At 39.9% G+C, this 17,500-nt stretch overlaps 1 protein-coding gene across 1 annotated transcript in view; it reads left to right on the plus strand.

Moving 5' to 3' along the window:
- The first annotated feature begins 6,088 nt into the window (after positions 1-6,088).
- Positions 6,089-17,500, plus strand: part of myo1f (myosin IF) — a 31,777-nt gene continuing 20,365 nt past the window's right edge. Inside the window, exons 1-7 of the mRNA XM_080032369.1 lie at positions 6,089-6,242; positions 12,641-12,769; positions 14,852-14,941; positions 15,321-15,415; positions 16,109-16,196; positions 16,356-16,445; positions 17,486-17,500. The exon at positions 17,486-17,500 is cut by the window's right edge and continues 117 nt beyond it. Coding sequence (XP_079888495.1) covers positions 6,240-6,242; positions 12,641-12,769; positions 14,852-14,941; positions 15,321-15,415; positions 16,109-16,196; positions 16,356-16,445; positions 17,486-17,500 — 510 coding nt within the window. The 5' untranslated portion in view covers positions 6,089-6,239. The remainder of the gene's footprint in view (positions 6,243-12,640; positions 12,770-14,851; positions 14,942-15,320; positions 15,416-16,108; positions 16,197-16,355; positions 16,446-17,485) is intronic.

The raw sequence follows: 17,500 nt of genomic DNA on the forward strand, positions 1-17,500 counted from the left end.
TTTTTCACTTTTAGGATGCCGCCATTTTTTTTTATTTCTTTTATTTTAAGCAACCCGTTTTTTGTTATAATATTTTGGTGCTACTATGGTATATTCTTCTTTGGGCCGAAAAGGGGCAGGTCGCAGTAACTATTATTATTAAACCTGTGGGTTCACAGGTTTGTTATGTGTTTTAGTTATGCATTTTTATGTGTCAATGTGTTTATGAATTCAAACAAAAATCCACTTTGTTAAGAAATCGATTCACCAGCAGCCCACGAAAAAAAGTAAAATGTACGGAAGAGTATTTTTGCCACGGAGGGAGAGAGAAAAGGTTAGTATTTTATTTATTTTCCCATTTTAATTAAAAAGACCAAATACAATGTTGAGAATACACTTTTTTTTTTTTTTTTTTTTTTTTTTTGGGCATTTTTATGCTTTATTGATAGCGTAGAGACAGAGTTGAAATGGGGCAGAGAGGGGAGTGACATGCAGAGAACGACCGCGGGCTGGAATCGAACACGGGTTCGCTGCTGGCCGAGGCCCATGGGGGGGGGACGCCTTACCAACTGAGCTAAGGGCGCCCCCGTTGAGAATAAACTTGACAGTTCAAGACTACGTAAAGCTGGAAAGAAATTGACAGATTTGAACTTTCAGGATCACGTTATTAAAACACAAACGATGCATCTTTGCAACAACCTCATTTTGACTTAAAGCAGACGTCCTCTAAGCTCCACTAGTAACATTGCTCTCTTTGTGCAGCGGGCTGTGAGACGAGAGCACAGGGACCGTCTACAAAGGGAAACGCCCAAGAGAAAAATATTCAATCACCTTCACTCTGATACAGTGCAGTTATTAGTGGAGCTTAGAGGACGTCTGCTTTCAGTAACAATGAGGTTGTAGCCCATTGTCTGTTTGTCTGTCTGTCTGTCTGTCTGTCTGTCTGTCTGTCTGTCTGTCTGTCTGTCTGGCCGTCTGTCTGTCTGCCTTATGCCCAAAGCAAAGATGCATCGTTTGTGTTTTAATAACGTTTTGCTCATGAGTTATTGATCCCGGGAAGTTTGAATCTATCAATATATTTTCAAAATTTCATATTTTTTTCTCAAAATCGATAATGAAAAAAAAATCCTCCTCTCGTTTTTTTGATCCATCCCGTGGCCCTAATACTCTTCGGTGAATGTGTTACTCTATAAACTGAAAGACTTGTTCCTATGTTATCTGATCGTTGTTACTTGACCACGTTTTGTTTTATTATGCCATTGCTTTGTTCCCATTATCAAAGTATATTTCGTCGAGTCCTATAACGTATGAGCAGAGTTTGATTTGCACAAAATGTCAGCAGTCAAAAGGACTTTTCTGTATTTCATGTTTGTTTTGTGTTTCGATGTGATATTGACTCAATGTCTCCGTGGAAGCTATAAGTGTATCATTGCAGTGAAAGCCGCCGTAGTCTTGCCAATGTTGGTTTGTTTCCCGTTTGCGTCTTTTTAAAGGCAAAGTCATCGATTATTTTTTTTAGATCTCTTGTTGTCAAAATCACTTTTTTTCTGTCAATATCAGTGAATATCTCCTCATGATTTGCTCCCTGTCCATATTGTGTGTGTGCTCTAGGGGGTAGAAAAAAAATCCAGTGTTAATACACAGCCTAGGCTCTGTAAACAAGAAAAATAAATCGGCTCTGACTGATCCATTGTAGCTAGCAACAATGCTATCGATATGTATATGAAAATACAGGTATACATGTGTTTTTAGTAGTAATGTAGCAAGTGTCACAATAAGCCGGTCAATATTCAAATAGGTGTCGAAGCCAAATACTTACCAAAACCAAAGTATGGGCCGATCGGTAGCTTAGCCTATATCGATAGCATTTTTGCTATAGCTACGGTGGCTTAGTTACATACCAGTTTACAGAGCCTAGGCTGTGTATTAACGCCATATTTAAATACCTACTTTACCGGTGGAAATATAAAGGTGTATTAAACTCTGAGATCCTATGTAATATGATTTTAGAAATGGGTTCATCCTAGCCTGAGAAAAGGCAGAAAGAGTGTTTTATGGTCTCACTGTCTAACCCTACATTTTACCATATGTGACATCACACATGGTAAACTGTAGGGTTAGGATTAACAGGACAGCTGGGCCAAGGAAAGACTGCGGGAAGACTGAGGGAAGAAAAACCTCATTCATTATATCATAATAGTGATTTTATAATGATAGAACGCTGGTTCCGTATGGGTGAAGTATTCCTTTAATTAATCACACACACAGTAGGGACAGGTAGTGGATCGTGAGAAGAATCACTGACTTTGACAAAAAGTGATTTTGACAACAAGCGTTCTCCAGAATCACTTCAACGCTATCATTTCATTCTGCAGAGAGGAAGTTACGTTCTGTCTTTTTTATGGGGATTGGCTGCAATGTTGTTCCTGTTTAATTGTTGTTTATTTGTTTTCATGTGGTGCTTCAGTTTGGAATTGGTGCTATTACTTCACTGTTGTTGTTGTTGTTGTTGTGGTTGTCATTATTATTGTTCTCATTTTAACAATTGTGCTTTTTTTTATAATTATTTAGAAATCAATTTTGACCCTTTTTGTGACCCGTAATCCCCAATCGACAGAGCTATCATGAGGGCTCATTTATTAAGATGCAAGGGGTGTATTTGTTTTATGCACAGCAATTATTACATCATATTTCAAGCTTTTAATTTAGACTCACTAAATGACCAACCGTGCCTCCAAAATGCAGCTTACTTTAAATTATAATTATTCCAAAAATGCTGTTACAGTTTCTGAAGGGGAACTGTAGAAAATACTGGCATTTCTAAACTCTCTTAAAGGTGCTATGAGGAACTTTTAAATATTGCTGAAACAAGTCTAATTTTTCCTCTGATGATCATGAATGACATGTAACAGCAAACGAGACCATCAGTGCAAAGGATGCTACTTTCATATAGTTTTTCTTAATGCCTTTGTCATGGTAACGCTCACCCAGGAACAACAGCTGGCGTAGTAAAAAACACGACCGCTTTTGTCCAAAGGGGGGCGCTAGAATAAACAAAAGCTGAAAGTTCCTCTTTGCCAGTGGATAAACTTACTTTAAAAACAAATCTTTTTGTATTACAATTTTTTCAATGCAATGAATTTGACCTTGTATTTATACAAGTATGAAAGAAGACAATGTTATTGAAGCCAAAAAGACGAGGGAAAAAACTCAATTCGCCAGAGCTCAAAGAAAAATATGTTTTTCCCTGCCTCAAACAAAAATTAAACACATTCTTGGGGGTACCTCATTTTACATTTGTTTGATCAGGACAGCATTAGAACTCAAACAGTCATACACTCTTCCTTATATGGAGCACAGAAAACACAAGTATATTTAATTTTCATATACAGTTAAATTGTATTTGTTGCTATACGTCTAGCTAGCTCATCCAGGTCGAAAAAAAACTGTTTTATAATTTTTAATTTTATCTTTTCACGAGGATAACTGCCAGATATGCGCCTGTTTCAGTGTCTGTTTTGCAAAGCGTTGTGTTGTATCTCTGTGTATTATCTACCTGTCGTATACCAGAGGTTCTCCATTGAGCCTAGAGTTAAATAAGAGGGACAGACAGAACCGGTAAGTGTTGTTTATGTTTTTTTGTCACATGCTAATTATAACATGACTTGTACTGTATGTTGTTCAATGCTATAGAAGAGGAATCCATTGTGTGTGTGTGTGTGCGTGTGTGTCCCATGTATGTACATCTGTTTAAAAGGAAGTATTAAATTTGATTGAAACATGCTGAATTGTTGATTCTAAGGAAACAAAAATATAGGCCTACAGCTCCGGAAAAAATTAAAAGAACAGTCTGGATTTTTCTTCAATCTTCATCGCTACATAGTTTATTGAAAATGCTCAAATTAATGACAACAAATGTATTGGAATTTGGTAGAAATGTTGTCAGTAGTTTAAATGATAACACAAAAATGTTCATTCTACTCAAACATATGCCTATAAATAGGAAAACGAGAGACACTGAACATTTGGAGTGATCTCTTAATTTTTTCCAGAGCTGTAGCCTATATATGGGATTAGGTCATTTGAAATTACCTCATCCATTAAGGATTTTTTTACTTGTATTTTTGCCTATTGTGTTTAAATGACACATCTGAACATGCAGACAGGGGTTGTGATAGTCAGTGATGGCCATTTCTATTTGTGGATGTGTCTGCCTTTGTGGAAAAGATGAAGCAAGACTGTCTTCCTGTGTCTGAGGCATCCCCTTATATGATTGAAAGGTTATTCAGTAAGGCTGTGTTCGGAAAGCCATACTAGCGTCCTACATCCTACATACTCAACATCTATATACTACATACTCTCTACTTAAAGATCGATTGTGTATGCGAGGAGCGTTGTGAACATTCACACAGAAGTATACTCAAGCAATAAAGAATTTCTTCTTCTTCTTATAAGATTTCCGTTCGTTTAGACGCTGTTTATTATATGACCGCCCTCCACAGGTTAGATATAGAACTATATTTTTACATACAGTCCTGTGTTGTGCAGGAAATGCAGATTTGTAAATAAAGAATTTAAAAAAAAACGTCCTTGTCGTTTGGAAAAAACGCAATGCATTGTGGGGCGGTTGAGTAGGAAAAGTATCCAATCAATCCAAACCCAAAATCTTCCCAGAAGTTAGTACTCATCCGGGCAATTCTCACATACCCAAACCGTCACATACTTAAATTGAAGTCAAAATGAGTAGGACGTTAGTATGGCATTCCGAACACAGCCTTAATATTTACTGTTTCAAGTGTTTACTTGTAAGGATTTAAACATGTTACTTTATAGTTGTATTTACCTGTTAAAGGCTGAGTCAGTTATGCTAGGAAATAGTTGTTGTACAAATATTTTTTTTGTACAAAATCAGTGAATATCTTCTCACGATCGAGTGTTAATACACAGCCGGCCTAGGCTCTGTAAATTGCAATGTTGCTAGCTAAAGTGGTCCCCCTTTGTTACATGCCCGTTTACAGAGCCTATGCTGTGGATTAACACTGTTTTTTTTTTTTTCTTTTTCTTTTTTTTTTAAGATTATTTTTTGGCATTTTCAAGCTTTATTAGATAGTACAGAGTTGAAATGGGGAGACAGAGAGAGAGGGGGGATGACCTGCAGTAAAGGTCCACGGGTCGGATTCGAACCCGTGACCACTGCAACGAAGGCCAGAGCCAATATGGTACGCGCTCTATCCACTACGCCACCGGAGCGCCCCAACACTGGCTTTTTTTAAGCACACACACAGTACAGACATGTAGCGGATCGTGAGGAAATATTCACTGATTTTGACAGAAAGTGATTTTGACTTTTACATGTCCGTTGAAATTGTAGTGTATAAGAATATGTTGTTTGTTTTTCGTCTGGACTCCTTTTTATATATATACATATTTTTAACATATTTTATTAATAAGCGCCCACTACCTGAATGTAGGTGACTAGATCCACCTTGGTACAAGCAATCTATTGCCGGGAAACTTGAAAGAAAAATCTCAATCAAAACGACAAAGAAACAATACAGTTAGACACCTCCTCTCCACACCCACACACACACACACACACACACACACACACACACACACACACACACACTCTATACATGAACCTGCATCAGTGATTATGGGCGTTTGAAGCAACACACACGCACACACACACACACACACACACACCAACAGCTAACCACAGCCTGGGTGGAGCCCGCAGTGTCTTACAGCTGAAACACCATCATTTAGCAACAGATAATAATCACTTCACACGGCCGCCCATGCTGTTGTATCTATCAACACACGTCTACAGCTGACCAGAGGAACTGTGTTGAGTGATTGGACTTTAAACTTTAAATTGTCGGGTCAATATTTCATATCTCTGACGCTCTGATGACACAAAATACAGAAGTAGCTGCTTAACTCTTGCGTGGTGAGTGTGTGTGTGTGTGTGTGTGTGTGCGTGTGTGTGTGTGTGCGTGTGTGTGCAGCAGTTCTTGTTTCACAAATGCCTGTATGGGTGTATGAGGAAGTCGAGGTTTTGAATGTGTTGCAGTGGATGTCTTGTAGGTGACTGGCTCTCCAACCGTCCGCGCTGTGTGATGGCTACGGTCTAAAGGAGCTCAAAGCCTTTTGGATTTATAAACGACACACACTCACACACACACACACACACACACAGGACACACACTCTGGACAGTGGACCACTTTAAGGAGGAGAGGAGAGGCCCACTGGAACAATGGTACAGTACCACACCTTCAATTTGCTATCACACACACACACACACACACACACCTTTAAACAGCTGTTTCATGTGTAAAACGTATCCATTTTTCTAATGTACAAATGTTCAGCTGTCACACACTTTGACTTATAATGCCTTGTTTTAAAAAAAAATTTAAGACACTTTTTATGTTATTTCAAAGACAGCCTTTTCATGTCTGTGACAGTTGATAAGCCACAACACTGTATTCCGTGCTTTACATGCAGTTTTGACAGGATGCTAGATACGATAGCGTGTCTTGTTTAAATAAGGCCATCTCTCTCTTCTGGGAAATTCATATCCTTCACAACAGCAGCAGCAGCATCATCTCGGCAGCAGCAGTTTCCTCTTTTTTCAAGACAAGCCTTAAGCACACAAGACAGCAACACAAGACAGCAACACTCCATTGACTGCATTGTTGTTTGAAACTTTGATTTTGGTTTTAAAAAAAAAGTGGATTTTTTTTTTTTAGCAATTTGAAATTAATTCAGGGCAAGATATGCACATGTTCAAATCGTGTGTTTGAGTTGCAATTTCATTGTAATATTTTTCAACAGCATTTTGACCGACTTTGAGGTTAAAGGGACACTGTGTAACATTTTAAGTAATTTATTAGCTAAAATCAATATCCTCATTCATAAATATGTCCTCATTGGTGTAAAATCACCTCTGCCAATAATCTGAATTATCCTCCTGAGCGGAGAATTACAAATATTAATATTACATTTTGTACATTGAGAGGGTAAGTCTTATGGAGGCATCCATGTTGGTTGGAATGTCATCAGGTGCATTGTTTAAAATTTAGAATTGTTCTTGTCCTTGAAGGCCACTGTAGCTTCTGTTATTATTCGAAAGGGGTGGGGTAACCCAGGGAGCGTTGCATTCTAGAACTTTCTAGAACTTTCTTGATGATGACATATTACACACTGCACCTTTAACTTTGGCACATGCTGTTATTGTTTGAAATTCTTTATATTTTGTAGAACTGAAAATGTAAAGTTGCATTAACATATGAATGATGAGTTATCTCAACATAAAGATAATGCAGTAAAGGTAGATTATCTTGAATATATAGTATGTATGTATATATAGTATAAGACTGCAGAAAACAAGCTGCAGGCGTTTGCAGGAAGAGAAGCGGTAGCGTGTACTAACTTTATAGGAGTTTCACAAGAGGCACACATGAGCTGTGTGAGAGGGGGAAGTGGACGCTAGTTTTCACAACACTTCCTCCTCATACACACACACACACACACACACACACACACACACACACACAGACTCTCTCTCACACACACACTGCACAAAAGGCTGTAAAAAAATCTCTTCAAAATGTGTAAATGAGTCAAAAGTGTGAAGCATGAGTTGCTAGACATAAAGCTCCAGGCCCCCAAAATGTCTGAATCCTGCTGTGTGTATGAAATGTGCAGATATATCGGGGTGAATTAAAGGTGTAGATTCTTAATTTTCTAACCCTTTTTACTGGGGCACAGCAGATCAACACTGGGGCATGTTTAAACCCCAGTTAAAGGGGCCCCACAGCAGACCTGGGTTCGTATCCCACCCGGGTCAGGTCTACCCCTCTTTGCCCCATTTCAACCTAATAAAGCAAAAATGCCTAAAAAATATATTTAAAAAAAGGGGCAACACCCCTAAAGACCTGGGGCCGGTTGTCTTAGTTAAGACCAGGCTTACGCCCAGTTGGTGCAACCCAGCCCTGAACACACATTTGTCCATTTAGATATAACTGACCTGACCACAGCATAGCAACAAACACAGCAACCACAGAGTTAAAGGGTCAGTTCTCTTCACACGGTTTTGATTGTCTCAACAACAACTGGAGCTAAAGTTCTGCTTTGTTGCGGCCAAAACCAAAAGAAAAACCCCAAAATACGTCAAGAGCGACAGTCATTTTGCTTGTAGTTCTCATGGCATCTGAAAAATAAAAATGTCATTACTTTCGCAATAAAGTAATTACGTTCATTGACGAAAGAGTAGAACATATTTTTTTCTTTCAAGAGAGAACTTGAAAGGGGGGCGCCCTTAGCTCAGTTGGTAGGGCGCCCCCCCCCCCATGGGCCTCGGCCAGCAGCGGACCCGGTTTCGATTCCAGCCTGCGGTCGTTCTCTGCATGTCACTCCCCTCTCTGCCCCATTTCAACTCTGTCTCTACACTATCAAAAAAAGCATAAAAATGCCAAAAAAAAAAAAAAAAAGAGAGAGAGAGAGAGAGAGAGAGAGAGAGAGAAACAGTCACATTGGTGGATCGTTAGTCAAAGTCAAAGTTTTTTATTGTCGGTTCTGATATATGCAAGAATCAAAATGGCGTTTATCTCTGACCCACGGTGCAATAGGAACGATAGGAAATATAGAATAGAATGAGATAGACATGAACATAAACAATATTTACATTAGATCAATTCTAAATACTAACTAGTGCAAATATCAGGGATGAATGTTCTGGAATGAGGTTGTTGCTTCGTTGGTGATTTTTCTTAAAACAATGTTCCAATAGAGTGAGACACTTCAGAGAAAAGCTTTGAGGCATGGAGAGGACATTTATAAAAAGTGGTATTTTTAGTCGAGATTTAAAGGAAGTCACTGATAAATTCTCACTTAGAAACTTGTAGCAGATTTTCGTTCCATGATGCTCAGATAACTGGGTGAGGGAGACACATTTTTATTTTTTTATTTATGAAGGTAAATCCCATCGAGACCGAAGACTCTTTTGCAAGGGAGACCTGTTTTCCTTTCCCACATTACCATTCACACACACATTCAAACACCGATAGCAGGCTAACTATTGACATTCACACGAGGCAAGGTGGGTGAAGTGTCTTTCCCAAGGACACAACAACTATGACTCAAGTGGCAGGGCGGGGATCGAACCTCCAACTCTTTGATCATCGGCCGACTCGCTCTACCACCTGAGCCACAGTCGCCCCTCATCAATCAATCAATCAATCAATCAATCAATAACCTTTATTTTTACTGGATCGTTAATTAGATTGTATGTAGTATATACATACATGTTGAGTATGTAGTAGTGAGGATGTTAGTAGGCCATTTCGAAAACAGCCTATATCTTTTTCTAGCATACTAAATAGTATCGAAGTATGCAGATTGGAATGCAGGGCAAGTTTTTCCAAGTAGAATTCTGACCTCAGGGGGCGTTCAAGTTGAAATTTCCGACTGGGAACTCGGAAATACCGTTTTCCTAGTTTGACTTGAACGCAGCATTAGGCCAAAAACAGTGGAGACAAAGTGACAGACGAATAGACAATCTACATCAGAGAGATGCTGTAGCTTTTGGTTTCAGTGGGTTTTAAATAGATCATGACTTTGTGTGAATGTCCCCTTTAGGGCATTTAAAATTAGAAAATAAAAGTACACGCTGACACACACACACACACACACACACTCACTGTTTATTGGTTGTCTGCTCAGTCCATGACTTTAACAAGCTACAACAGAGCCATGGCTATATTTTTTTCAAACTTATATAGTGTCTTTGGAAACTTCACTATCACCAATGGAATTTAATATAAAGTAATCACGACTAACATGTTGTTAAACCGAGACACTGCAGGTAGGGTAAACAATGTTGTCAAATGTGTCAATATCTAACTGAGATGTTGGATAAAGCCAGTATTAAATTTTTTAAAGTCTTTACAGAATAGCTTTTGATACAGACTTTTTTAATTTTATAAATCAAAAAATACTATGCACATAATAACATGAATAAGCCCTTCTGTAATAACCTTCAGAATAGTGCTTAGAATGATTTTGGAAAATGTAGTTGATTGACCTTGCCTTGTGTGAATGTGTATGATTGCTGTATGTTTGAGGTGGTGGTCGGAGGGGCCGTTGGCGCTGAATGGCAGCCACGCTTCCGTCAGTCTGCCCCAGGGCAGCTGTGGCTACTCTCGTAGTTTACCACCACCGGTATGACTGTGTGTGAACGAATTGAACCAGGAACCCTGTAAAGCGTCTTTGAGTGCCTAGGCAATAAAGCGCTATATAAAACCTATCAATTATTATTATTATTATTATGTAAGTGCTTTAGAAGTTGAGATTTTGTATTGAAGAAAACTAATGTTGAGATAACGTCCGTTAAAGATTGGTTGTATAGGAGAAATATAGAAATAAACAGACACGTTTTAGCCAAATAAACACCTAAATGTACATTTTGGAGAAAAAAAATTATACTACAATGAAAAAAGATGCTTGTGTATGCAGCTTCTCCCTGTGAGGCAGTAAGATGTGGGTTGAAACCACAGCCTTTCGACTAAACTAAACCTTCACACATCAAACAGACCGACGTCTTTTAGGGAAAACCAAAGACACAGGAGAAAGGTTCACCTTCCGCTCACTGTGAGAATCATTTCACAACACAACATTCATTAAAGGTGCAGTGTGTAGAATTAATAGTCATTTTTTTCTCCAGAACAGACTTGGTATAAAATGGAATATAAGATTAATTCATTCAACTATCAATCAATCACCGTAGCTTCTGTAAATTCTCCCAAATGTGGGAGCACTGCAAACAAGAATCTCACCACTAGATGCCACTAAATATTCCGATATTACACACTGCACATGTAAGGCAAGGCAAGGCAAGTTTATTTATATAGCACAATTCAGACACAAGGCCATTCAAAGTGCTTTACAGGGGCAAGATTAAAATACATAATACACATTAGAAAAGCGAATGAAGAGAAATAGAACATTTAAATACAATAAAATTGCAGTTTAAAATGGAAACAGAAAAGTCGACAGAAGAGCTGAGAGTTGCAGCAGACCTCAAGTTCTCTGGGAGTTTGTTCCAGAGATTTGGAGCATAAAAACCAAAAGCTGCTTCTCCTTGTTTAGTCCTAACTCTGGGGACTGTAAGTAGACCTGTCTGTCTGTCTGTCTGTCTGTCTGTCTGTCTGTCTGTCTGTCTGTCTGTCTGTTTGTCTGTCTGTCTGTCTCCTTGCTTAGTCCTAACTCTGGGGACTGTAAGTAGACCAAAGCCGTGTTCGTTTCACCTCTGTGTCATGACCATGTTACTTTGTGGTCAGGCAGATTGTGTTGCTTCTCTAAAAGTGTCCGAACATAGAAAATGAGCTCACCTCATTTGTGACCCGTTGCCTGGTAACCAGCCCCGGGCTTCCTGTTAATGGCCACCACAGCTGATCTGATGCCAAACTAGTGCCACTACTCTGTGTGGCATTTACCGTCTTTATTAGAAACGGCAGAGAATTCAAAGAGTTTCATTTCCTTTGTATGATTGTATTTTACTGTATGTTTCTAAGTTCCTTTCGTTTATGGTGTGTGTTGTTTCCCTTGTATAGTTAGACCCAGAGTTAAGAAAACGTATTAGTAGTAGTAACAAACTAGAGGAGCCGGAGATATAATGACTACGAGGAACTTTTAAATGATTTTAGAACAGCAAAAGAGAATCAGTGAAAAGAATGTTATTTTTATACAGCCTAGTTATTTTTTTTGTTCAAAGATTTTTTTTTTTTTGGCATTTTCAAGCTTTATTTGACAGTACAGAGTTGAAATGGGGAGACAGAGAGAGAGAGAGAGAGAGAGAGAGAGAGAGAGAGAGAGGGGGGATGACCTGCAGTGAAGGTACACGGGTCAGATTTGAACCCGCGACCACTGCAACGAAGGCCGGAGCCGATATGGTACGCGCTCTATCCACTACGCCACCGGAGTGCCCGATATATAGTTATTATTAATGCCTCTGCTCGGGTCTGAACCCCCGCCAACCCAGACCTTGACGTACAGCAGAAGGTATACAATCCATGTGCCATCACCAAAGGCTTTACCTCATGAAGATGCACCGACAGTGTTGTTGTATTTACTCAGAATTCCTAATGGGGGCAACATAAGCTACGCACTATAGCTTTAGATTCTACCAGCTCATATTTCCATTACTCTCCTTGACATCACAACATAGACGTACATCTGACATATTCACATATAAATACATTACCTCATGGCCATGCATCCTGCCGTCTCTCTTTCACTCGCTTCTTTTTTTTCTTTATATATTTTTTGGGGCATTTTTATGCTTTATTGATAGTGTTAAGAGACAGAGTTGAAATGGGGCAGAGAGGGGAGTGACATGCAGAGAACGACCGCGGGCTGGAATCGAACCCGGGTCCGCTGCTGGCCGAGGCCCATGGGGGGGGGGGGGGGACGCCTTACCAACTGAGCTAAGGGCGCCCCCTTTCACTCGCTTCCTAAACACATTTTTGCCAGTACATGCTCTAGCAAAGGCCGAATTAATTGTATTTTCATCAGCAATGTGTGTAATACTTTTCACCTCAGTTCCAGATATTTCACTGATGACTAATGTCTTTCCCTGTCTGTTGTTCTATTCAGGCCAAGTACCACTGGCAGAGTCAGAATGTGAAGCAGAGTGGAGTGGACGACATGGTGCTACTGTCTAAGATCACTGAGGACGCCATCGTGGAAAACCTCAAGAAGAGATACATGGACGACTACATCTTTGTATCCTTCACCTCCAGTCGATTTTTTTTTTTTTAAGATTATTTTTTGGCATTTCCAAGCTTTTTTTGATTAGATAGTACAGAGTTGAAATGGGGAGACAGAGGGGGGGGGGGGTGACTTGCAGTAAAGGTCCAAGGGTCAGATTTGAACCCGCGACCACTGCAACGAAGGCCGGAGCCGATATCGTACACGCTCTATCCACTTCCACAATTTGACTGAAATATGGGGCATCAATGTTGTGTAGGCCTACCTGGTTCTTTTAATAAATGCCATTTCCTGATAAATACCATCATAGTCATAAATCCACCCCCCTACCTTCAACACACACACACACACACACACACACACACACACACACACACACACACACACACACACACACACACACGCACACACACATACCACATACATCCAACCCCCTACCTTCAAACACACTCAAATATGCCGACCACAGCAGTTACATATAAGGGCATGAAACTACAATGATTCAACTCTCCTTCCTCTTCTCAATTCACTGTTTGACTCAACGACTCACTTCCGCCTTTAAGACCAAACGCTGAACTAACCAATCCGTATTTAAGAACCGGAAACCCACAAGCAGCTGACGCACCTCAATGTATAAAATGCTGCAAAAAAAAAAATCACTAGTGCAAGAGATTTAAAAGGTTAAAGCTGGGGTCCCCAAATCCTCCACCCCAGCTTTAACAGGAATGACTAATAGTGGACATGGGAATCTTTACTCATACATAACTACTTATATGGAGCAGATAAGTGCTTCAATCTTTCAATTTGTGATACAAGTATGAAAATATACAATACATTTTTATGAGAAATTTTTAAATTCAAAAGTCTCGGACAATTTTCTTGTCATGTGACCCATGGAGACTGGTCATACCAATTCCCTTGTATCATCAACTGAAAGATTCTGATGAAAATAAGCACCTAGCCGCTCCATTACTATATAAGACAGCTTTTGAATTGCAAGGCAGTCAAGTACTGTGGCTCGGGCGACTGTGACTCAGGTGGTAGAGCAGGTCGGCCGATGATCAAAGGGTTGGAGGTTCGATCCCCGCCCTGCCACTTGTGTCATAGTTGTTGTGTCCTTGGGCAAGACACTTCACCCACCTTGCCTCGAGTGAATGTCGATAGTTAGCCTGCCATCGGTGTATGAATGTGTGTGTGAATGGGAAAGTGGCTTGCCTCGTGTGAATGTGTATGACTGCTGTATGTTTGAGGTGGTGGTCGGAGGGGCCGTAGGCGCTGATTGGCAGCCACGCTTCCGTCAGTCTGCCCCAGGGCAGCTGTGGCTACTATGGTAGTTTACCACCACCAGTGACTGTGTGTGAATGAATGGAACCTGGAACCCTGTAAAGCGTCTTTGAGTGCCTTGAAAAGCGCTATATAAATCCAATCCATTATTAATCCATTAAAGGAAAACAGGTCTCCCTTGAAAAAGAGTCTTCGGTCTCAATGGGATTTACCTGTATAAATAAAGGTTAAAAAAAAATAAAAAATAAAATAAAAAAGTAGACATTCATAGGGGCTGGTTTTGTGACTTTTTTAGTTATTTCAACACAGTATTCAAGAAGCACTGACTGTCCAAGAGCCCCTTTATTTAAGTTATATAACGCCAACATCTATCACTGCTATTCGTCAATTACATTTTTTTTAAAGCTATAGTGCGTAACTTTTCCATATAAATGAATGTATGTTACATTCAAGCCATCGCCAAATGAGTTGACACAAAGTTTTATAAAGCCTATCACCTCCACAAAACTCTCTCTGTATTTCTGTAACTCGAACTGGTGTCCTCCCCCCCCCCCCCCTGACACTGGTGCAGGAGCTCAGAAAAATCCCCAAGAAGAGCCCAAGAAATATTTAAGTTGTTGATTCTATACTGCTAAGAAAAAACCTGGACGTACAGCAGCAGAAGGTATAAAATCCATGCGGCATTATGTAGAAGCGCCGACAGTGTTGTTGTAATAACTCTGCATTCCTAATGTTGATGACAGACATTACGCACTATAGCTTTAGATTCTACCAGCTCATATTTCCATTACGCTCCTTGACATCACGACATAGACGTACATCGGCGATGTGTTGATATCCGTCAACCCGTTCAAGCTGATGCCTTATTTCACCGACAGAGAGATCGAGCTGTACCAAGGGGCCGTGAGTACAAATATTCAACAATTTAGAGTAGCTACGCGGAACTTTCAGTTTGTGTTCATTCTTGCACACCCTCTTTGGACAAAAAGCGGTAGTGTTTTTTACCACGCCAGCTGTTGTTCCTGGGTGAGCGTATACCCATGACAAAGGAATTAAGAAAAACTATATAAAAAATAGCATTCTTTGCACCGATGGTCTCGTTTGCTGTTACATGTCATTTATGATCATCAGAAGAAAAAAATTAGACTGTTTCAGAAATATTTAAAAGTTCCTCGTAGCACCTTTAATCAATGCTGTAGACTGAGGTTTGTATTTTCTTCAATAACCCTGAAATACTGTCTGTCTGTATGTCTGTCTGTCTGTCTGTCTGTCTGTCCTTTAGGCCCAATATGAGAACCCGCCCCATGTCTACGCGCTGACCGATAACATGTACAGGAACATGATGATCGATGGAGAGAATCAGTGCGTCATCATCAGGTAAACACGGCGGCCATGTTTTTTTTACTCTATTTTTCGATATTGGAGAACACTTGTTGTCAAAATCCCTTTTTGTCAGAATCAGTGAATATCAACTCACGATCCGTTATATCTGTCCGTACTGTGTGTGCGCTGAAACAACCATCCAGTGTTAATACACAGCGTATAGGCTCTGTAAACGGGCATGTTTCTAGCTACGGTTGGCCCCCCTTTGTTTAAATACCCTTTGTTTACATACCAGTTTACAGAGCCTAGGCTGTGTATTGACAACAGATTTTTTTTTTCAGCGCACACACAGTACGGACAGGTAGCGTATCGTGAGGAGATATTCACCGATTTTGTCAAATAGTGATTTTAACAACAAGTGTTCTCCAGAATCACTGACTCCACCTTTAATATACAGCTCTGGAAAAAATTAAGAGACCACTCCAAATGTTCAGTGTCTCTCGTTTTACTATTTATAGGCATATGTTTGAACATTTTGGTTTTATAATATAAACTACTCACAACATTTCTACCAAATTCCAATTTTTTTTTAGTAATTAAGAGCATTTCCATCAGGTAATGTAGAGATGAAGATTTAAGAAAAATCCAGACTGGTCTCTTAATTTTTTTCCAGGGGTGTACTGGTTAAACCTGGTGTAGTTTGAGTGTTATGGAGTTGTTTTAATGGTCTTCTCTTTGCTGTGGTAGCGGGGAGAGCGGCGCTGGGAAGACAGTGGCGGCTAAATACATCATGGGTTACATCTCCAAAGTATCTGGAGGAGGGGACAAAGTTCAGGTCGGTACACCACGCAAAGATGACTCAAAATTTTGTTTTTCGGACTTCCTGTATTGTGCTGTGTAGGTTATTTTTGTTGTGTCTCAATGTGTGTGTGTGTGTGTGTGTGTGTGTGTGTGTGTGTGTGTGTGTGTGTGTGTGTGTGTGTGTGCCTTGCAGCATGTGAAAGACATCATCCTACAGTCCAATCCGCTGCTGGAAGCTTTTGGAAACGCCAAGACCGTCCGGAACAACAACTCTAGTCGATTTGTGAGTCAGAGCTTTGCTTCACTTACTACAGGGAATCATGGAGGTTACAACTTTACATTTATTTAAAAAAAATCATATTCAATCACACACACACAAACAGGCACGTACATGTACACACACTAACGCACACACACACACACACACACACACACACACACACACACACACACACACACACACACACACACACACACACACATAAATGTCTGGGCCCCTGAAAAAGTCCAGTCAACAGGCCTGGAATATATTTTACCAAAGTAATAATAAATGAAATGTTTGCTTTGTTATACAAAGATGGTTGGTGAAAATCAAGTGTAACATAGTTTTCGTTACTGGCCTCCAAAGAGCATGCTAGACGCTCACAAACACTCATTTCATCTCATCCCCTGTCGCTTGTCATCAGTGGTGGTGGTGATCTAACTTCACACCTCCAAACCACAGCGACATGCAGCCTGCAGCTTTAGTGCAAGACGCAAAGTTCTAAAGTTCCCTTCACCCTTAATAGACTGTGTATGGGTCAGTGGTCCCACACTTACAGACTTCAGCTCAGATATTTTTGGACTGAGTGAAGAGTTGTAAATGAAACACAACTATAACTGTCTTAATTGGCTTGAATCTTTGTCAACTATTTACTTTAAATAAACCTTAAATAAGTAATTGTCTAATGGATTTGTCTTGCATTACAGTTTATGAGATATATAGCAATGGCACAATTCACCCCATGGTATTCTCTCCAACTGCACAACTTACACCACACCGGGGGCAAGTTGTGCATCAAGACAACTTTTTTTCCGAAAGCTATATTTCTTCAACAGTTTATTCCAGATCCAACGTTTTTATTGCCAGGGATGCACAACACCCTGAAATATATGTACATATTTGAGTTGGAGACTTTACTGTCAAGGCCAAGGCTGTTTAATAAGGCTTTCGCGGTGGCTCAGGCTCAGTGCACCTGATTTGACAGATTTATCTTCTCACACAACAACCTGTGTGTGTGTGTGTGTGTGTGTGTGTGTGTGTGTGTGTTATCTGTGTATTAGGGTAAATACTTTGAG

The sequence above is a fragment of the Ammodytes marinus genome (assembly GCF_949987685.1).
Source record: "Ammodytes marinus genome assembly, chromosome: 8".
In the NCBI taxonomy this organism is placed as follows: domain Eukaryota; kingdom Metazoa; phylum Chordata; class Actinopteri; order Uranoscopiformes; family Ammodytidae; genus Ammodytes; species Ammodytes marinus.